The sequence below is a fragment of the Nicotiana attenuata genome, unplaced genomic scaffold (genome assembly GCF_001879085.1).
Source record: "Nicotiana attenuata strain UT unplaced genomic scaffold, NIATTr2, whole genome shotgun sequence".
Taxonomy (NCBI): Eukaryota; Viridiplantae; Streptophyta; class Magnoliopsida; order Solanales; family Solanaceae; genus Nicotiana; species Nicotiana attenuata.
Window position 1 is genome coordinate 262549 of NW_017670315.1, and position 21917 is coordinate 284465.

Here is a 21917-nt window from a genome sequence, read left to right on the forward strand (position 1 = left end):
TTCCTAACTGTTTTGGGTCGTGTTATTGTGTGATTTAAATTGGGACTACGGTACGGCATCCCGGGAGATCCCCCTGTACTTGTTATGTTCTGAACTGAGGTGCGGGATACCAAGAGATCCCTAACACATGTAAATGTAAGATTTGAGGATACTAAGAGATTCTCGGATACCAAGAGATCCCTCGTGTATATGATCAGGATACCAAGAGATCCTCGAGATACCAAGAGATCCCTAGTGTATATGATGAGCATACCAAGAGATCCTCGGGATACCAAGAGATCCCTAGTGTATATGATGAGGATACCAAGAGATCCTCGGGACACCAAGAGATCCCCGGCTATTACTTCCTGTTGTGAGCACTATTCCTTATATTATTTTGTTTCTGTTTCCTATTACTGTTTCCCTTATTTATCCTGTTTAGATTCTCGCTGTAGACTTTAGCTATACTGTTTTCCTTATCCTATCATATATTATGTTTATATCAGTAGGGCCCTGACCTTCCTCGTCACTACCCAATCGAGGTTAGGCTTGGCACTTACTGAGTACCGCTGTGGTGTACTCATGCCTTTCCTGCGCATACTTTTCGTGTGCAGATCCAGGTACCTCCACTCAGGCGCACTATCCTTGAGGCGAGGCGATACACGGAGACTTTGAGGTATATCTGCCGCGTCCGCAGACCAGGAGTCTCTATTATGTTCCAGCCTTAGTACTTAGTTTATTCATTTTCTCTCAGTTGTTTAGATATTCTGGAGTTAGAGCAGCATACTATATTTCTGTTAGCCTGTGGTTTCCGTGAGTTTCCGGGTTTTGGGTTGAGATTTTAGACTTTCGCGATTTATTTTTGAGTTGTATATGCCAGGTGGCACTCGTTTACCGTTTTCTACTAGTTTAGCTTAATTTAATTAATTGTTTCCGCAAATTATACGCATTTCCGCATTGTTAGGCTTACCTAGTTGTAGGAACTAGGTGCCATCACGTCATGTTCATGGAGGGTGAACTAGGGTCGTGACAGTGTCACCTTGTGGGAATGTCTCAGATGTCTCCTACACTAGGGCCTTGATTATTGCATGCATCCTGGATGACATTCCTGTGAATGTTGGTTACTATATCCTGCGGTAGCTGAGAGAGTATCTGTTGGACAATGATGCAGGGTTGATGTTTCCTTCGCTGATCACGCAGTTATGCATGAGGGCAGAGGTTGAGGTGCGTAACACCGATCATTGGTTACCAGCTAATAAACCCTTTCATCCACAGAAAGTTACAGGAGAGGGTAGTGCAGTCAAAAGCAACAAAAGGAAGATCACCACTATTGCGGCCGGTCCAGAGTCATCTTCACAGGCAGCTGCACTTGAGGGACCATTTGGGGTGCTAAACTCCCAGCTTACATCTATCAGGGAGTTAGTGTCACAGCTTCCGAGTGGGCCCTCATCCTCCCAGCCTAGGTCTGCGTACTTCTCCAAGGATGACATAACGAGTTACTTAGATGCGCATAAAATTCAGGCAGAGTCTCATAAGAAGATGACAGCATCAACTGGCAGACTCGAGACAGCCTACGAAAACTTGGCCAAGGCGCATGCAGATTTCCAGTTAGACTTCCATAAGGAGAAGGAGAAGAACAAGAAGAAGAGAAAATTCATGATCAAGATGTGGAGAGGCATAAAGACCATCTTCAAATGGGGGTAGCCAGGCAATAAGATACCAGTGAGGGCTAAAGATGATAGCGAGGAGTACTCCTTCATGTCAGACGCTGCTGGTGATGGTGATGGTGATGAGGCTACGAGTTCAGCACAGCAGTGATCAGCCTTCCTCCCACGGTCTACTAGTGTGATGCAGACCTCAAGGAGACCCTCAAACTATTTGTGCTTTATTTTTGATATTGTGCTGTAAGGACACTGCAATGTTGTTAGTTGGGGGTGGCGTACATTTTGTCTATACATTGCTACTTTGACTTGTGCCCTTGCCGGGCGTATTATGTTGTATGGATATTGTGTGCCCTTGTGGGCTTGTTTTGATATTGTGTATCATGTGCTCTTGCCGAGCTTAGTGTGAGTAGCTATATATGTGCAAATTATTCACTTTTGTTGCCCTATGTTATTTTTCTTTTCTTCCTTTATGTATTCTTCTTTTAATATTAGTTGTTGTTGTTAATTATTTTTTTAGTAGTTTTCATTATTTTATTTTTTTAGTAGTATTTTCTTGAGTTTTCTTTATGCTACGTTTCTTTCCCGAGGAACATTTTTGTGTTGAACCGGGTGAGTTTTCCCTATGATGGATGGCGTGACGACTTTCTTAAGGGAATTAGTCTTGTTTTGTTATGTGGAGACTTTTGGATTATTTGGTACTAAAAGAATTAGTCTCTTGCATGTGAAATGTGAATTAAGAATACCTCTGCGAATTTTGGTTTTAAATTGAAAAAGTAAATGCATGGGAAGGAATAGTTTTTGTGATAAAGTTTGTCTCTTTTAGTGACTCTTTGCACACTAGGTGGCATGATATTGCTCTAAATTCTCTTATAAAAAAAGTAAAATTGATCCGTCTTGACTAGTTCATGTACCATGTGCGTTAGTTTTTGTTAGAAATACTTCTTGTGTTTACTTATATCATCTAGAACTTGTCGAGTTGGCCTTTCAATGCTAGTGTTAAGTTATGTTTGGTTGGACGGATGACCGTAGGCATTCTTTGTGATCTTTGAAAAAAAACCTCTTTTGCCTTTCAAGCCTACCATTGCATAAATATTATCACTAGCTTACCCCATTTGAGCCTTCAACCTTTTCTTTGGCCACATCATTACAAACCTTTACCCTTTTGTGAAATAATTTCATCTTTTGAACCCGTCCCTCCTTGAATATTGAGAATGAGGCTAAAAGCCGAAGTTGGGGGTGTTGGAGTCAAAGTAAAAATTGGTAAAGTTGTACATTGAGGTGTAATTACTCAAGCTCCAACGAAGTAGTTATAAAAATAAAAAAAAAATAAAAAATATGTGTTTATAAATATGGAGCCTTGAGAAAATTAGAGAGGAACTTCAAGGTGGTTCTATGTTGGTAACTAGATGCCAATAAAGGCTATTTGGTTTGGTTTAAAAAGAAGCAAAATACAAAAAGAAAGACAAATATGAGTAGTGTTCAAGGAGGGTGTAGCCACTTGTATCCTAAATGCTTATCCTACCCTTTCCTAAACCTACATTACAAGCTTAAAAAGTCCTTATGGGATCTCCAACCGAATGTTCTTGAATAGGCGGCGAATTAAAATAAGGGCAAGCTTATGGCATGATATTTTGTAACACTTGAAATTCTTTGTTGAGAGTGAGCGTCTTTGTGCATTTGTCCCTTGTGTTATAATTGTAAATATGGTGATCTTGGAACTTTCTTTCTTGTGAGGTCACATGAATTAGGATGGATTGGTAACATTGTTGTATCCGGAAATGAGTAAATGGAGCATATGTAGTAGACTAGTGCTCTTGAGTCACTTCTTGAGGCTTTTTGTTGTCACTTGATTACTTGAAAAATCCTTTGCATTTCTTGAAAGTGTTTTTAAATGAGGGGTTATTTGGTTAAGATTCGCGTGCTTGAGACTAATTATTAGTACCAACTAAATCCATTAGTATGGTGCTTAATTGGAGAATGTGATTTGTAAATAATAGCAATATTACTTGTGCTTTAAATGGTAGAGCCTCATTGAATTGTTGGTTTTGATTTTCTTGAGGACAAGCAAAAGCTTTAAGTTGGGGGTGTTGATGAGTGTTGATTTTACCACTCATTCTAGTCTCTTTTCTTTAGTTTCTATGTCCTTTAACTATAATATGAGGTCGGTTATGGTGTGTATTGTTAGATTTTCAGGTAAATGATGCCATGAAGTGATTTGAATTTCAGTTGGAGTGGAACTGAGCAAAAAGGGGTGGAAGCAATGCAAAACTCTCCTATGATTCCTCATCTGTGGAAGATTGGTCGCAGAAGCGACCCCACTTCTGCGTAAATAGGCCCGCATCTGCGAAGATGAGTGATTTTGCAAGAAACCGCATCTGCACTCAAATTACCTCTTCTGCGGTTGCGCATCTGCGCTGTGTAGCCCGCACTGCAATTCCATAAGTTTGTGTGATGTTTCTCTTCTGCGATAAGATTTACGCTTATGCGTAGACGAACCTGCGAGAATTCTTCCGCAGGTGCGGTCAACGGGCATCAGAACTGGGCTGGATTGACATTTCTCATTTTCTCAATTTCAAACCCACAAATACTCGACCTAGAAGATCTTTAAAAAATATTTGGCTTATTTTCAGTCTCAAACACTAGAGAGAACAAGGTTGAAAGCTAGGGTTTGCGCACACACTTTGGTCTTGAAGATTTGAAGCTTTTGGTTGAGAATTTCTTACCCATTTATGTTTATTTCTTCATTTCCTTGCTTTGTATTATTTATCTAAGTGTGTACTATTTTATCCAACACTTGAATCTTGTTTATGGGAATATTCATATTTAAAGTGTGGATTAAATACCTTGTTGTGCTTATGTATTGAATGATTTTTATCCTTTTATGAAGTGAATTGTTGTTACTTTAATTATTCTTGTTTTTTAATGTTCCAAAGGGATTATCTAACCCTAGGACTCGCCCAGTAACTCCGAATTAATTTTGGGAAAGATTATTTGGGGTTGGGAAAGATTAATTAACAAGAACTTTAGGCTTTAACCCTCATTTTATAGATTCTACCTAGGGATAGGATTGAACTACTTGTAGCCATATCCGGGTGTGCTTAATCTCTTAAATGTTTTAGGGACAATTCAATTAGAAAGTCTTGTTAGTCTTTGGAAGAAGCTAATATAAAATTATTACCCGTGGTTAATTAACATAAACTCGCTCATATTTGTAAAATCATGAAATACATTGGATCGTTACTTGAGTGTAATTCCAAATGCATTCATACTTGTAGCCATTGATCATTTTACTTGCTTTCTAGGTTAGTTTACATTTCAGCAATTATGTATTAATATTTTCTCAAATCAATTCTAAGTGTTTGGTACTTCATAACAAGTGATAATTCTCTTACATTCCTAATCACCTATATATTGTTCTCTATGGGATTCGATCCCGTCTCATAATTGGGTAAATTATATTGCATGCGACCGTGTCCATTTACGTTTTAGTAGTGGATTTGGACGTCATCATACGTACATATTACCCTACTCAGACCCCTCAGGAGAGAATGCACCAAATATTTTGTTGTTTTTGTTGTACTTGTATAAATTTGGTTAGAGTGCATCCAACTCTGCTTCTAATTGGCTTAGAAAATAATTAGATATTGGTGTAGTTATGACGAGTAGAGTATATCAGATTACAGGTCATATGTCAGGACAAGAGATGTGCAAATAACTTTCACAATTGATTAATTAATTAAGAAGATTAAAATGATAATGGGCATTAAAAAAAATCAGAAGTCAATGAATTATATTTTAATATTATCTTGGAATTGTCAATCATGATCTAGCTAATTGATTCTTTTTTTTTTTTTTCTGTCGGTGGGTTTTCATGGTTAATTCAAGAAAACAGCCTGCTGCTGACACCCTACTAATATATATGAAAACGAGTAGAGTATGTTAGGTTACAGGTCAAATGTCAAGATCCAATAGACGTGCAGATAATTTTCATAATCTATTAAGAAGACTAAGATGATAATGTGTATTAAACAAACTTCAGAAGTCAATGATAATTTGTTTCTGTTAGTGGCATTTTAAGTTCTTCTGTCGAATTACTTGATCAACTTCTCTCATAAATATTTCTGAATCCCATCTTCAGCCAATTGCCACTATTCAAAATTTCAAAATTATTAATCAAACCTGAGAAGTTGAAATAGTTTCTTGTATTCTTCCATCAGATCCTGAGAACTTGAAAGGAAAGGGAAGGAGAAGTTGGTTTGGCACTGACTAGTGAAAGTTACAATCATGGAAAGAGCAAAAGACATCGAAGGAGAAAGAGAGAAAGGGAAAGCAATCAAATCATCGGTATGTCATATAATATATTATCATACGTTTTTCTTTGTCTTACTCAGTTCGCTAGCTGTATTAATATAATATCCTTTTATTCATTGATTGATATTACTACCTAGAGTTTAATCGCTTTCTTGGCTTCATTCTTGTTTTTATTTTGTTATTGTTCCTATTGTTGGTATTACTTTTTTCATCCGTTCTCTAGCCGAGGGTCTATCGAAAATAGTCTCTCTGCCTTCCAGGGTAAGGGTAAGTTGCGTACATCTTACCCTCCCAGATCCCACTTGTGAGAAATTACTGGATTTATTGTTGTTGTTGTTGTATTAGACCTTATACTGTCTTGATGATTATTCAATAATCCTCAAAATAATGTTATACAAATGTTTTAAAGAGTTGTTCTCCTAAAGTTCATAGTCTGGCAATGGCATCTTTTAATTAGTGGAATATTAATTTTCATTTGCTAAGACGTAGAGGCAATAATTAGGTCAAGATCCTAAGTAAGTTACATGGTTTAGAACATTAATTTAACATCTAGATGATATTTTACTAGACATTTGTTCTTACTAATTGGCAGTAATAAATAAGCATACCATGCACATGCTAGAATTACTTAGTTAACTCATCTTTCTTTTGTTTGTAACACAAAAACCACTTAACTATACCTATATCACTCAGAAAGTTACTCAACCATATTTCTCAAACTTTCCGGGGCCAAGTTCTTATGTTACCCTCTAAATTATCCACCTTTATCTTCTTCTTTATTTTTTTTTTTTTTTTACTTTTTTTAATAATATAGTGATATTATTTCTTTCTCTTTTTATCTATATTATGTACTTATCTATAAGAAAAATAAATTTTGTTTATAAAGTAAAAAGGTGAAAAGAATTTTACAAGAATATAGAATGTTGGAATAATATAATAATTGAGCATAATTTTCAATCATATATAATGTATTTTATAAAATATATTTTTAAAATTATTATTTTTATTACATGCATCGAATATATGTTTTAAATGCTTTAATTATAAATAAGATTTATTTGTTCTTAACTTATTATATACAGATTAGAAGAGAAAAAAGTATCACAATACTCCCTTCTTTTCATATTAGATGAGGTACTTTCTTTTTTAGTCTGTTCCAAAACAAATGACACATTTCTAGATTTGGAAATAATTCAACTTTAAACTCTTTCATTTTACCCATTTACCTTTAATAAGAAGCTTTTATAGCCACACAAATATTATGGCCCCATAAACTTTTTACCCCTTAAGCTTTTAAGACCACAAGTTTCAAAAGTCTTCTTCTTTTTTCTTAAACTCCGTACCGAGTCGAACTATCTCATCTAATATGAAACGGACGGAGTATTAAAGAAGTAAAAAAGGAGGCAAAGGTTGATGATTTAGAGGGTAAAAAAGTTATCTTGCCACCAAAAAGTTTGAGCAATCTGGTTGATTGATTTTTTTTTTTAGTACTATAAGCATAGTTAAATATCTTTTTGTTACAATGCTCCTTTGAAAATATTTTTGATGATAATAGGATTCTCAACAGTAGTTTCACTTGCCTAAAATGCAAGTAAGTTAATCTATTTTTTGTGTTTAGTTTTATTGGTTAAAACATAAATACTGAACAACTAGCGTTGCAATTTGGTGTCTATAATAAATATATTTACTCGTGATCTTCAGAGGTCCATAAAGATCCATAAGGAACAAAACCACTAGTGATACTGACAATTTTCTTGAACTTAAAAGAAGACCTTATGTGTTTACCTTTGACATATGCCTCACAGATTTTTTATCTTTAAACTTCAGAATAGGCAGTCCTGCCACTAAGTTCTTAGAGACTAACTTGTTCAGTTGTAACAAACTGGCATGACCTAATCGTTTTGTGCCAAAGTATGGGATCATCATCATCATGTACACTAAGAAAGTTAGTTCATTCTTAGTAGTGAAAGAATACATAATTTATAAACGTTTTTGTCCCTCTTATCTTTTAAAAATAATTCACCAGATTTATTGTTCACAATGTTGCAACCATCTGTTGAAGATTCAACCTTATTGCTACTATCGCATAGTTGTGAAATACTGAGTAGATTGTGTTCGACCATCAACTAAATAAACATTATTTTAGGAGTGGCAATTTGAGCCCAAACTCATTTGACCCGTTCAAGGTTGGGCTGGTCATTGACCTGCCCATTTGTTGTACTCAGTCCATCTTAACCCAAGCTATTTCAGTCCATTTAAAGTTGGACTAATTTTTAGCACAAATTGATTCATGAGTAATTTTGTTATATTAACTTAAAAATAAATTATTATTATTTTAATATATTATATATGACCATAGCAAATGAAAAAAACATCTTATTTAATAATTAAATAATTCATAAGAAAATAATACACATTAATTAAAGCTTGATAAGAGTTGAGCGGGTTGGGCTATGATCCAAACTTTAGCCCATTTTGACTCAGCCCATCTCGGTCCAAGTTACTTTTGGACGGATCAATGACCTACCCGTTTATTGACTCAACTCATTTTAACCCGCCCAATTTCAGCCCAACCTGCCTATTTGACACTCATACATTATCTATAACTCGGGATAATGACTTAACCAATTTTACGTGGGCCAAATATTTAACCTTTCTACCATCACGAAATGTCATTCTGTTTCTACCTTTCTACCTAGGCACTGGACCGAGATACAACATTATATTTCTTACTTCTCCATGATATCAAGTTTCTACCGACAAATACACAGTAACCAGTAGTAGATTTTCTATCAATCTTGTATCCATCCCAATCCGCATATGCAAAATAATCAATGCGAGAATGCCCGTGATTGCTATATAATATGCCAATTCCAGGAGCTCCTTTTAAGTAAAATAGGATCTGCGCCAAAGCCTCCCAATGTTTAATTGTAGGCGCGGACATGAACTGGCTAATCATACTTACTGCAAAAGCAATATCTGGACGAGTCATAGTGAAATATTTTAATCTCCCAACTAACCTCATGTATCTATATATTTGGATCATTAAATGGATCGCCATCATCTTTCATAAGATGCAAATTAGGAACTATTGGAGTACTGCAAGGCTTGGCAGCCAACTTACCAGTTTCTGCCAGTAGGTCAAGAATATACTTTCTCTAAGATAGAAAAATCCCCTTCTTGCTACTAGTTACTTGTACTCCTAAGAAATATTTCAGTTGTCCCAAGTCTTTCGTATGAAACTTAGTATGCAAGAAAGACGTGATAGAAGAGATTCATGATAATCTGTTCCTGTAATAACAATATCATCAATATATACAACAAGGAGAAAGATCCAGGTGTTGATTGCCTGTAGAAGATTCAATGATCACATTTGCTCCTTTTCAGCCCAAATTCTTGAACTACCTTACTAAATTTACCAAACGAAGTTTGTGGACTCTACTTCAAGCCATATAAGGACTTCTTGAAATGACAAACCTTCTCATACTTCCCCTTAGCAACAAAACCAGGCGGTTGCTCCATATACACATCTTCATGAAATCACCATAAAGAAATGCATTCTTAATATCCAATTGATACGAAGGACAATTCTCAGTAGTTGATAGAGAAATGAACAAGCGTACAGAAGTAAGTTTGGCAACTGGAGAGAAGGTGTTTGAATAATTCACTCCATAAGTCTGAGCATACCCTTTGGCCACAAGTCTCGCCTTAAGCCTCTCCACAGAACCATCTAGATTAACTTTGACCGTGAAGACCCATTTGCATCCCACAACTTTCTTTCCACTAGGTAAATTCACTAAATCTCAAGTATAGTTTTCCTCTAAGGCATGTATTTCCTCAAGCATTGCTTCAGACCATCCAGGATGGTTCAAAGCCTTTTTCACCATTTTGTGTATAGAAATGGAGTCTAGAGACACAATCAAAGATATAGACGTAGGGGAAGTGGTCGTAGGAAACAAAACTAGAAATTGAATATGTGGATTTGCAAATACCTGTACCTTTGCGTGAAGCAATGGGAAGGGCAAAGTCTTCTGGAGGATCAGGCGAAGAGGATCAGATGACGAAGGAACTGGTGCAGGACATATATCATTTATCTCTCACTTCCGCGAGTAAACTTGAACAATTTGTGGTCTTGCTTACACAGTTGGAGCAGGTGCTGAAGGCACAATAGTCTATTGGTGCTCGATAGTAGATCTAGGAGATGGAGGAACATCATCTAATTGTTTTGTCAAAGTACGGGTAACCTGTTATACTAGTCACTCATCTCCCCCCCCCCCCTCCCGACTTGTAGAAACAAGAGGTGTAGAGAAGAATGGTCTAGTCTCTGAAAACACTACATCAGTTGACACCAGATATTTGCCAAGTTCAGCAGAATAAGAGCTTAAGTATTTTGTCACTTTTGTAGATAATTTTTCCCGAATGACTTGGATGTACTTTATGAATAGGCACTATGAAGTGTTTACTCACTTTTTTGCCTTCTGTGCTAAATTCAAAACTCAATTTAATGCTTCAGTGCATATTCTATGGAGTGATAATGCTAAAGAGTACATGTCAAAGTTATTTCGGTCTTACATGAGACAATATGGTGTACTATATTAGTCTTCATGTGTTGATACACCCTCTCAAAATGGAGTTGCTGAGAGGAAGAATAGGCATCTACTTGAGACAGCTTGGGCACTTTTGTTTCAAATGAAGGTTCCTATACAGTTCTTGGCTGATGCGATCTCCATGATTTTTTTTTATTAATCACAGGCCATCTACTATACTTGGTGCTAATATGCCTTACAATGTTCTTTTTTTCAAACAAGTCATTATTTCCCGTAGTGCCTAAGGTGTTTGGAAGCACATGTTATGTTCGAGATGTTCGACCATCTGTTACCAAGTTAGATCCCAAGGCATTGAAATGTGTTTTTCTTGATTATTCTCACCTTTAGAAGGGGTATCAGTGTTTCGATGATGTTTTGCAAATTAACATGACTCACAATCCAATGAAGAAATATTCTGAAACTAAGGACAGAGCTTCTTCAATAAAGCTAGAAAAAATATTTAGATTACCTGTCATGTGATTTGTGGCATATGAATCAATCACCCATTTATTTGAAGAGGTTATAATATATGTCTTATTTGACTCAGCAAAAGCTTTAACCGGAGAAGATTCCTTAATTGATTTATGATATTGAAGGAACTCAAGAAACTCATCTGAAACCAAGATTGTTGGACTAGGAATTGTAGCATTATTTCTCCTTGCTTACTGTTTATAGTCATTCTATTTCCAACTAATAAAACTCACTGTATTCAAATAAGTGATGCGGAATCCAGCAAAAAGACCCAAACTGACTATATTCAAAAGCAGAAATCAGACAATAATTGAAAAACACAGTATCCAACATAATCAAAAGCTTGAGAATAGCCAAACTCAAAGTTGCACTCCAAAAGATAACTTTGGAAATCTAACCAAGCTTCGGATAACCTCCAAGAGACAATATCAAATCACAAATTAGTGAGGAACAATCCAGTTAACGGCTGCATCGTAGGAAATGTCAAAAAATTCCCAGAGTCAAAGAACAATCAGCAGCTAATAGAAAAGTCTCAAACTTGACCAAAAAAGAGTGTTCACATATTCCCGTTTCAAGGCTCTTCTTCTCCAAAATATGGTCCTATCACCACACGACCCAAAATTCAACCAAAACTTCGGGGCAAAGTCGTAACAGGAAGCCAGACGAAGATTGGTTCACAAACACGCCTCCACACACGGCTTAAATAGGAGTATCTCCGGCTATTTCGTCGGCGCGTGAGACGCACATGCTTCTCCTGCGACCATCAGATTTTGGGATTTTGTCGATCCGAGGGAGGTTGTCCTCCCTATTTTGGTGGCAGCTACTATACTTTAGGTTCAAAACCTTTTCAAGTATAGTGACCCAACTTTGGCGAGTTCCGGGGAGTTTGTGATCTAACTCCGACAAAGCAGGATATCCTGCTCTGATACCATGTGCATGGAATGGAGAGAATAACTTGTGTTATCATTCCAAATGGTAAGCAATATAAATACATATATATCAGGTGCTAACTAAGGAAAAAAATAAAAGAGATTCCTATAAATCTGTTATTTATGTACACTACTAAGAAAGAGTCTACATTCACTCTATAACAAATTACAAGTTAGCAGGGCAAGATCTCCTTCATCCAAGTCTAAATTATCAGCTTCGACTGCCTATAAAACTAATCCTTTATCCTTCTCCAGTTCTTCCTAAACTTGAGAATTCTTTATACCTTCCTAGCTAGCTCCTTAGAGGTGAATACCTTTATAAGTGACTTGAGCCCATATGATATGTGTGAACCTATTGTGCATATCCTTTATTGACTCTTTGTTCTTCATAACAAACAACCCATATTGTCTCATAAAAGTCTAATTTTAGACTCTGACAGAGTCAGAAGCTGCCTTAACACGGTCACATCCAAAGATTCTTTTGTACTCATAAGGACCTACTCCACAAGTGAGTATCCTGATTGGCTTAGCATTCTTCTCAAGCATCTTGAGGTCTTCAGCACCAAGTTCAACATTAGTCTTAGGAACATTTTCTCCTTTCTCATAATTTTTGGTAGGAATTGGAGGACCATTAGTAACAATCTGCCCCATCTGACAGTTTTCAGCTTTTAAGAAATTTTTCGTACATGATTCCACCAACTATAGTGTTGGCCATTGAACGAAGGGGGTCGGGTAATGGATTGTCCATCAAGCATGCCGTGTGGTGTACTCATGTTGGATCTCTCAAGGTGTTAGCCGATGAGTGGGAAATCAAATTTGATCTGATACTTGTTGTTATTTTATACGCTTACATGATACTAGAGGGGTGAATTGGATCTTTCAAATTTTTGCACTAACTTCAAATTTGCCAACTTATTAATGAACCTGCAGAAATAGCAAATGAACCTGGTTCTGAGTTGTTTCTTGCTAATTGACTGCAAGTATTATAATGCGAATAAGAATAATGAACACACGATTTTACGTGGGAAACTACCCAACTCAAAAGGTGTAAAAATCACAACCTACCCCGGTGGGATTTCAACTAACTCTTCACTAAAACACCGAGCCAAATTCATATTACATTCATAACTTAAAAGCTTAATTACCTCTAAGACCTTTACCTGAACAATCACTCAATTGTTCGCTTACAAGTTAACTCTAACTTGAAACCAATTGTTCTCTCGAAATAAACTTTCCAAATTGCTTCTCCAATAAGCGGAAAAGGGTTACAACTTGATAGACCAATTCAAGAAACTAGAACAGGATGCAACACATCCTCATACTTCAATGAGGAACACTTGCCCAACTTGATTCTCTGCACGATCCTTTGTCTTCAATTCAATCAGCTGTTGAATGCTTCAATTTGCTCTCTATTGGTGAAGAATATTGGAAGTGTATAACTTGTCTTAAATATATTTAGGTAGACCACAGCAGTAGCATAAGTAGTATGTATTCCAAATAACATGGAGTATATATAAGTAGGCCACAACAGTAGCATAAGTAGTATGTAGTCCAATCAAACATGGACATTAAAGATCTTATTCGAAAAGGAATGGAGTACCGCAGTAGTTTCATAGTGCCATGGTGATCTATGTTGCTCAGACTCTCCGAAAATGTCGCCGGGTACGTGTCGGATCCTCCAAAAGTAGTGCATTTTTAGAGGAACTGACACGGGTGCGATAATATTTCAGAGAGTCCGCTCAACATAGATGGTGATCGTAAAACACACAAGGTTGATTCACCACCAAATCTAATCCTAAAAACAAAAAGGCCCTTCTAAAGAAGTGTGTGTGTACTATATATATATTAAAGAGAGATTCATTTAAGGACATCTTGGCACACAAGAAAACACTCTTTTTTAAAATAAATTACAAACAGGATAAACAAGAGAGGGGGGCTATACTTGACCTCTTGAAATGCTAACTGATTAGCGCCTTTAATGCCCACTATCCAATACGGCACTATCTTAACCTATATGGCCATCTCCTTATCCTCCTATAAAGATTTGTTTGTCTCCTAGAACCCCTTGAACCAAGGTATTTATAACCTACATCAAAATCCATGGAACTGAAATGAGAAAAAGATAAAGAGAAGCCATGGAACTGATCTTAAAGATTAAAAAAAAAAAAAAAAAGTAATAGAGCAAGGAAACATAAAGTCTATCCATCATTCATGAGCATTCTCAATAAGAGAAGTCGGATCGAATCGGATATAGTGTAGAGTTAACCATCTTGCTCAAACATTCATGCTTTGTGATGTAACAAGTTGTAACTATTTTACAGAAAACTCTCTACACCTATTCTTTTAATTTCCTATATAGTGTAAAATATTGCATGATAGATACATGTGGCTTTGAAATTTGACATAACATATGGTGTTTTGACAGGTGTCATTTTCTGCTCTTTGCGAGGACATTGTCTATGTTCTGGATTTCATAGAGAGCTTAAAGAATGAAGAATATCAAAAACCTCTTGCCGTGGATCTAATTGAAAAGCTGAAATTGGAGCTGGCATTTATTTCTATATATGTCCAGCTTTCTTATTCCGATTTGGAAGATTTTGAAGATATAATGACTAGCAAAAGACAAGATGTTGCAGATCTGCTTAAATCAATTTTGGATCATTTTGACTACCAAGTGCGGTTTAAATACGACATGCATCGCGTCGTTCCTCGCCTCGTAGATGGAATGAAATATTTTATCAGGTCACATCATCATTCTAAACCAACTGTCACCATGACAGAGGAGCAGATGGACTTCCTGCTCCTGAATCTCCATCATCTATCCAAGTATCGTTCTGAACAGATTTTTCCATTAGTGACTCAATATGAGATTCTTAAGAATGTATGTGTCAACATAAAAGATTTTCATGGGTTGAAAATGAATGGTTGCGTTGAGCCTGAGATTGTTGAATATGTCTTACCTCAGTTTCAACTAATGGCTGAGAGAGTAGGACATTTCCTTTGGGATGATCAGATTGATGAAGATTCTCGACTCTTCAAGCTAGCACATCTATTCTTGAAGATTATTCCAATTGAACTGGAGGTTATGCACATAACCTATACAAATTTAAAAGATTCAAAGTCAACAGAAGTTGAACGCTTCATTAAGCAGCTCCTAGAAACCTCTCCGAACATACTTAGAGAATATCTGATTCATCTACAAGAGCACATGGTAAATGTTATTACCGTTAGCACTTCAGGGGCCAGAAACATTCATGTCATGATAGAGTTCCTATTAATTATTCTTACTGATGTTCCCATGGACATTATTCTTCATGACAAATTACTTGATCTCCTGGCATGCGTCGGAGAACTAACAAGGGAAGTATCGACTCTTGTTCGTGACCTAGAAGAAAAACCAAGAAATGAAGAGAGCTCTTGTGGAAAATACCACGCAACTTCAGACTTGCCGCAAAATATTGAACACCTGAAGAGAGATCTCAAATGTGTTTACTTAAAAGCACCAGACTCATCTGAACTCCGCTTCCCCATGAGTGATGGACCCCTCTTCATGCATCTTTTACTCAGACACTTAAATAACTTGCTAGATTCTAATGCATATTCAGTTGCTTTGATAAATGAAGAAATTGGGGTGGTGAAAATAGACCTTGAATTCATAAGATCTTTCTTCGTGAATGTTGAGCAAGAATTGTATAAAGATCTTTGGGCACGTGTTTTAGATGTGGCATATGAGGCTAAAGATGTCATTGATTCAATTATTGTAAGAGATAATGGTCTTTTACATCTTATTTTCTCACTACCCCTTGCTATAGAAAAGATCAAGCTTATCAAAGAAGAGGTCTCCAATTTACTTGAGAAGATTCCCAAGAATAGGAGCCTCATTTTTGCCAACTTTCCCAACAAGCCAGTTGAAAGCAAGTCATCAAAAGCTGAGAAAATAATTGTAGGGTTTGAGGAGGAGACGAACATGATAATTAGGAAGCTTACCGGTGGACAGGTAGAGCTAGATGTCATTTCGATCACTGGTATGGCGGGTTCTGGAAAAACTACTTTGGCATATAAAATATACAATGACAAGTCAGTTTTAAGTCATTTCGACATTCACGCATGGTGCACAGTCGACCAAGAATATGATGAGAAGAACTTGTTGGAGAAACTTTTTAAACAAGTTACTGGCTCGAATTCGACTTTTGATGTTGCTGATGAGCTACGGAAACATCTGTTTGGAAAAAGGTACCTTATAGTCTTAGATGACTTGTGGGATACTACAGCATGGGATGAGTTAACAAGACCTTTTCCTAAAGTTGAGAAAGGAAGTAGAATTATTTTGACGAGTCGGGATAAGAAAATAGCTTTGCACGCACAATGCCACAGTGATCCTCTTGATCTTCGATTGCTAAGACCCGAAGAAAGTTGGGAGTTATTAGAGAAAAAGGTCTTTGGAAAAGAATGTTGCCCTGATGAACTATTGGATATTGGAAAAGAAATAGTCCAAAATTGTAAAGGGCTTCCTTTGGTGGCTGATCTGATTGCTGGAGTCATAGCGAGGAAGGAAAGGAAAAGAACTGTGTGGCTTGAAATTCGAAATAATTTGCATTCCTTTATTTTCAATAATGAATTGGAAGTGATGAAGATTATAGGACTAAGTTATGACCATTTGCCAGATCCCGTAAAGCCGTGCTTACTATACCTTGTAAGTTATCCAAGGGACAAAGCAATTTCCGTCAATGTTTTGAAAGATTATTGGTGTGCCGAAGGATTTGCGGAACAGACAAAAATGAACAGTGTGGAAGAAGTGATGGAGGATTATTTGGATAGTTTAATTTCCAGTAGCTTGGTAATTCATTTTAATGAGATAGGTAGAGACCGGACTTGCCAACTTCATGATCTTGTGCATGAATTTTGTGTGATAAAAGCAAGAGAGGAAAAATTTTCTGACTTGATAACTTCAAGTGCTCCATCATTTTCGTCAGATTTGATGCCACGTCACATAACCCTTTCTTATGCTAAGAAGCGCTTTGGGCATAACAAAATTGTCCTGTTGGATTCAAAAAAGAAATGGTATTCTGGTAAACACCTCTATTCTTTGGGCATATCTGCAAACAAGCTGGACGATCGTATTTCTGATATATGTCACCTAAGACATTTGAGGCTTCTTAGAGTGTTGATCCTGGATAACGAATTTATAAAGGTGAAAGATTCTTTGCTGAATGAAATATGCTCCTTGACTCACTTGAGGTACTTAAACATTCACACAAAAGTGAAATCTCTGCCTTTGTCTTTCTCAAACCTCTGGAATCTAGAAACTCTGGACGTGCAAAACGACGGACCACCCTTGGTACTACTACCGATAATTTGGAATCTTGTAAAGTTGCGAGTCTTGGCCATAATTACATGTTCTTTCTTTGATTTGGATAATGATGAACCAATACTGATAGCAGAGAACTCAAAGTTAGACAACTTGAAAATATTAGAGGTACTCGATCTTTCCTATTCGAAAGACACGGAGGATATTTTCAAAAGTTTTCCCAATCTTCAACATCTTAATTTTAATCTCAACAAATCATGGGATTGTTCAACTGAGCAATATTGGTTCCCAAATTTGGACTTCCTAAATAAGCTAGAAATCCTCAAAGTAACTTCTGAAAGTTCAAATTCAAATCTGCTGTGGGATTTTCGCTTCCCTTCGAGTTTGAAAGAATTGTGGTTGCGTAAGTTTTCTCTGACATCCGATTCACTATCAACAATAGCGAGACTGCCCAACCTTGAAGTGTTGTTTCTTTGTCGCCTAATCATCCAGGGAGGAGAATGGAACATGGGGGTGGAAGACACCTTTGAGAATCTCAAATGTTTGATGTTGGAGCGAGTGAATCTTGTTAAGTGGGAGGTTAGAGAGGAATCCTTTCCCGTGCTTGAGAAATTAGAACTGTGGGAATGTCTTAAGCTTGAGGAGATTCCGCTTAGTTTTGGGGATATTTGTTCACTAAAGTTTATCGATGTGTTGGAGAGCCCTCAACTTGAAGAATCCGCTTTGGAGATTAAGAAATATGTTGAAGAAATGATGGGAGAAGACAAGCTTCAGGTCAGGGGCCTGAGTGAGTCCTGAACGCTCTAACTGTGGGAAAATATGTGAGTATAGACAAATTTATTACCTCATCCATTTCATTTATGTGGCGGAGTTTGACCAATATAATTTTCTTTGCAGAGAGCATGTAAGGAATACATCCAGCTTTGGAGGTTTGCATATCATATGTTACTCCTCAAGTCCAGATACTTGAGGGAGTAATATATACTACATTAAGTCCATTAAAGAGAGGTTTGCTGTTTCATTTGGCGATTTTGTCAACTATTCTTTAGGTGCATGCCATGATCAACTGAATGCTTGCATATATTGTATCACATATATACCAATTTCATTTTTGGCAGTGCTCCTCCGCTAGCTTTGGTTTTTTAGATTCTTACTACATTTGCTCCATTTTATCTCACCTAGGAGTGGAACGATTTGTAGTGTTTTAGGTTACAGTAGTAGATACTCTCTTGAACTGTAGCTTTTCTTGTTTTGCCAGAACGAAATTTGACTGCTTGCTTTTCTGGACCAAAAGGAATAGGAGTAATACTGTTTGATCTTGACTTATCTCTGAAAAAATAAACAAGGCCACACGTGCATATTAAAGGCGAGTTTGGATTCTGTATGGCACAGTAAGATCCACTTTTGCAAAGAGAAATAGTTTTGTCACTTGTGTTGCCAAAATTTGGATGATCTTTCTCAACGTTGGCCGACTTCTATACCTTTTTTGTACGCAGATCGAAATATATCAATATCTACTTGATGACGTTATCGTGATATAAAGAAGTAAATGTATAAACAAGTCACATGAATTTAACATTATATATATATATATATATATATATATATATATATATATATATATATATATTTTTAACTTACTAGTAACTACATCGGATAATTTTCAGATGAAATGTCAACTGACTCTCATTGATCTAGAGTAGCTCCCCCACTGTGTAACCAGTGTGTTAGTGTGACAATGGAGTCCAAAGGAAAAGACAGATTACTTTGCTTTGCCACTGTGCTTGTTCTCCGTGGTAAGTTTTGAGTTTAAGAAATGGGAAATTATCAAGGTTACCCTTTCTGAGTACTTTTGTCCTTACAGGTAAAAAAGTTTTAATCCTGCATCTGATTGTGACTGCAGGTGCTAGATTATATTGAAAACATATACCGGTCTTCATGAGATTGCTAACTCTTGTAAGAACTTAGGGTATTTCCTTCCAAGCCAAATGCATGCGCAAGAACCGAATGTATCCTTGACAGAGCAAGGCCGTGTAGCTGTCTGAGCTGGCTTCCCTAAGCTCCACTCAGTTCTATACTTCTGTCGCCAAATGACAAGTGCCAACTTGGTTACTATTGCAAGGAACCGTCCTATCTTGATCAGACTACCTTTGTGTATAATCAAGCCTCAAACTCCTGATTATCTAGCCCTTGGACCGCTCGGTGCTGGTTTTGGAGCCATCATGCAACACTGCAAGGGATTGTGGCGACTTTTGCTTTCTGGCCTCCTTATGGATCTCGTGGTCGAGTACATCGAGGCCCATGCTAAGAAGCTAGAGATGCTCTCCGCAACTTTTGGAGGGGATAGTGATCTAGGCCTCTACTACGTGCTCTCCGGTTGTGAAAGCCTCCATAAGTTGGAGGTCAGGGACTGCCCCATTGGTGACAAGTCTAAAAACATCATAGAACTACGAATTGAACACCAAATCAAATGAAACCAAAAGTGCACACAAGTCTAAAAACATCATACGAACTTGCTCGCGCAATCAAATCGCCAACATAACACCTGGAACTAAGAATTAAACACCAAATCAAATGAAATTTTCAAGAAAATTTTGAAACTTCTATTTTCACGGCCGGACGTCCAAATCACGTCAAACCAACTCCGTTTCTCACCAAATTTCACAAACAAGTCATAAATGTGGTATTGGACCTATATCGGGTTCCGGAACTAAAATACGGACCCGATATCCAAAAAGTCAACTATTGGTCAAAAACTTCAAATACATTAAGCCTTTAACTTTAAAATTTCAACAAAGTCCGATAACTTGGCTAGGGATTTTCGAATTCAATTCCGAGCATACGCCCAAGTCCCAAATCACGATACGGACTCTCCGGGACCTTAAAAACACGAGTCCGGGTCCGTTTGCTCAAAACGTTGACCGAAGTCAACTCAAATGGTTTTCAAGCAAAAATTCATATTTTTCTCAGTTTTTAACATAAAAGCTTTTCGGAATCACGCCCGGACTGCGCATGCAAATCAAGGAGGACAAAAATGAGGGTTTTAAGGCCTCGGAACACAGAATTTGATTTTAAAACATGAGATAACCGATCGGTTCATCACACTCATGCACTCAGTGACACCGGATTTTGAGAATGTATTTTATGTCAGTAATTGTGAGATTTTCTATGGAATTCAAATATTATGTTTTCAGTATTTAAAAGAAATGGTGTTTCGTTGAGAGTTATCGGCTTGTCTAGCATTGAGATAGGCGTCATCACGACTTGTGAGATTTTGGGTCGTGACACCATTCCAGGAAAAACATTGTAGAAAGTAACAAACTAAGAAAGCAAAAAGTCAAAGTAGAAATAGTACTATGTCTTGCAAATTTAAAATGCAAAAATTCCAGATGACATTTTCAACAATCGATGATACGATGCGTGTAATTTCCTTTGATTCATCTTCATGATTGCTTAACCATTCCATAATGGCCCAAATTCCAGCCTGAACTTTAGAAATTAAAGCAGAAACTAAGACAAATTAAAATTAAAATTAACCTGTGCATTATATTGGTAATAGCGCTTGCAAAGTTTAAACTAATAGTTGAGAAATTAGTCCAATAGAGAAAAATATCAAATCAAAGTTTAATATTACAAGTAGTTTAATGAATTTGAATTATTGAAAGCTGTAAATGTTGTATAGCAATAGAGTGGTGTTTAACATTTTGTGATGTCTAAAGATAAATAAAATAAAGGGCATCCCGGTGCACAAAACATCCCGCATGAGTTTGCTTTGCAGCCAAAGCTGGTGAGTCTATGACAGAATGCTATCGAAGCTTAGCATCGCCAAAACTAGCAGTCAGGCTGTTGAACAACAACCAAGGCATTGTCGATTTGGGAGGGATGAAAGTGTGAGCTTCTTGTTTGTTTTGTTGTTACACAGAAGACGGAGCAAGAATAGCAGCAAAATTATCTACGCATGTAGAGCTAACTACAACTACAGCTGCATCTAATTGCAAATTCATCCACCTGCACTTATTTTTCTTGCATCCCATGTGCATCAACTTGTTGCGCCTCACCACTGGCAGCCACTGAGGTAGGTATAAAGACCGAAGAATTTGAATTTTCTGCATTACAGTTGAAGTTGCACCACCATCTACTCTTTCTTCATTGTTATTTAAAGTGAATACACATGCAGCCTCACCTTCAAATGCATCGATAGGCTGATTCTTAGTGCGTGTGAATTCCATCAGCCTGCATCACAATTATAACTCTATGCAGCTGGGCTGATTGTGAAAGATATATAAAAACTTGAAAAAGCTGAGATATAAGGTAACTTTCATATAGTACAGAGGTTGCCCACCTTTTGTTTCAGTTACTTCTTGCTATCCTCCAAATCCACTTCCTACAGCACTATTCTCAGCATTGCGGAGAGTCAGCAATCCCATGTATACATGTTTCTGGACTTGAGGAGTAACATATGATATGCAAACAACTCAAGCCATGCCCAAAAAAGAAAAGAAAAAGTATACAATAACAACAATTTGAAAGAACAAATGCTGGAGTACATTTACCCACAAAATGAAGAAAAGAAGAACGGAAATAGCTGGGAGAATGTATTAGATGCATTAATTGGATGTATTCCTTACATGCATTCTGCAAAAGATAATTACACTGGTCACATATAATG

The 21917-nt window shown here is 36.9% G+C and overlaps 3 protein-coding genes across 14 annotated transcripts in view; 2 read left to right on the plus strand and 1 right to left on the minus strand.

Moving 5' to 3' along the window:
- Positions 1 to 5611: 5611 nt before the first annotated feature.
- Positions 5612 to 19920, plus strand: LOC109237714 (putative late blight resistance protein homolog R1A-3). Of its 2 annotated transcripts, XR_002069665.1 has the most exons (5): positions 5612 to 5987; positions 14366 to 18069; positions 18146 to 18256; positions 18916 to 19044; positions 19152 to 19920. XR_002069665.1 is itself a non-coding variant. In XM_019404069.1 (3 exons), the coding sequence occupies exons 1-2, from the start codon at positions 5928 to 5930 to the stop codon at positions 18044 to 18046; spliced, it is 3741 nt and encodes a 1246-aa protein (XP_019259614.1). In that variant the 5' UTR covers positions 5612 to 5927; the 3' UTR covers positions 18047 to 18069; positions 18146 to 18362. The 2 variants fall into 2 exon arrangements, 1 of the variants encoding a protein (XP_019259614.1); XM_019404069.1 differs by lacking the exons at positions 18916 to 19044; positions 19152 to 19920 and having other exon boundaries at positions 18146 to 18362.
- Positions 19339 to 21142, plus strand: LOC109237703 (protein TRANSPORT INHIBITOR RESPONSE 1-like). Its single transcript, XM_019404045.1, has 2 exons — positions 19339 to 19669; positions 21027 to 21142. The coding sequence occupies exons 1-2, from the start codon at positions 19339 to 19341 to the stop codon at positions 21140 to 21142; spliced, it is 447 nt and encodes a 148-aa protein (XP_019259590.1).
- The window catches only part of LOC109237713, a 72428-nt gene continuing 71339 nt past the window's right edge, over positions 20829 to 21917 (minus strand). For 8 of the 11 annotated variants that reach the window (XM_019404067.1, XM_019404066.1, XM_019404065.1 and 5 more), the window contains 2 exons: positions 21591 to 21883; positions 20829 to 21481 (listed from right to left, as the gene is read on the minus strand). The gene's annotated coding sequence lies outside the window, so the exon portion shown is untranslated. Of the gene's footprint in view, positions 21884 to 21917 lie in introns of all 11 variants that reach the window. The other 3 variants (XM_019404060.1, XM_019404061.1, XM_019404059.1) reach the window with 3 other exon arrangements.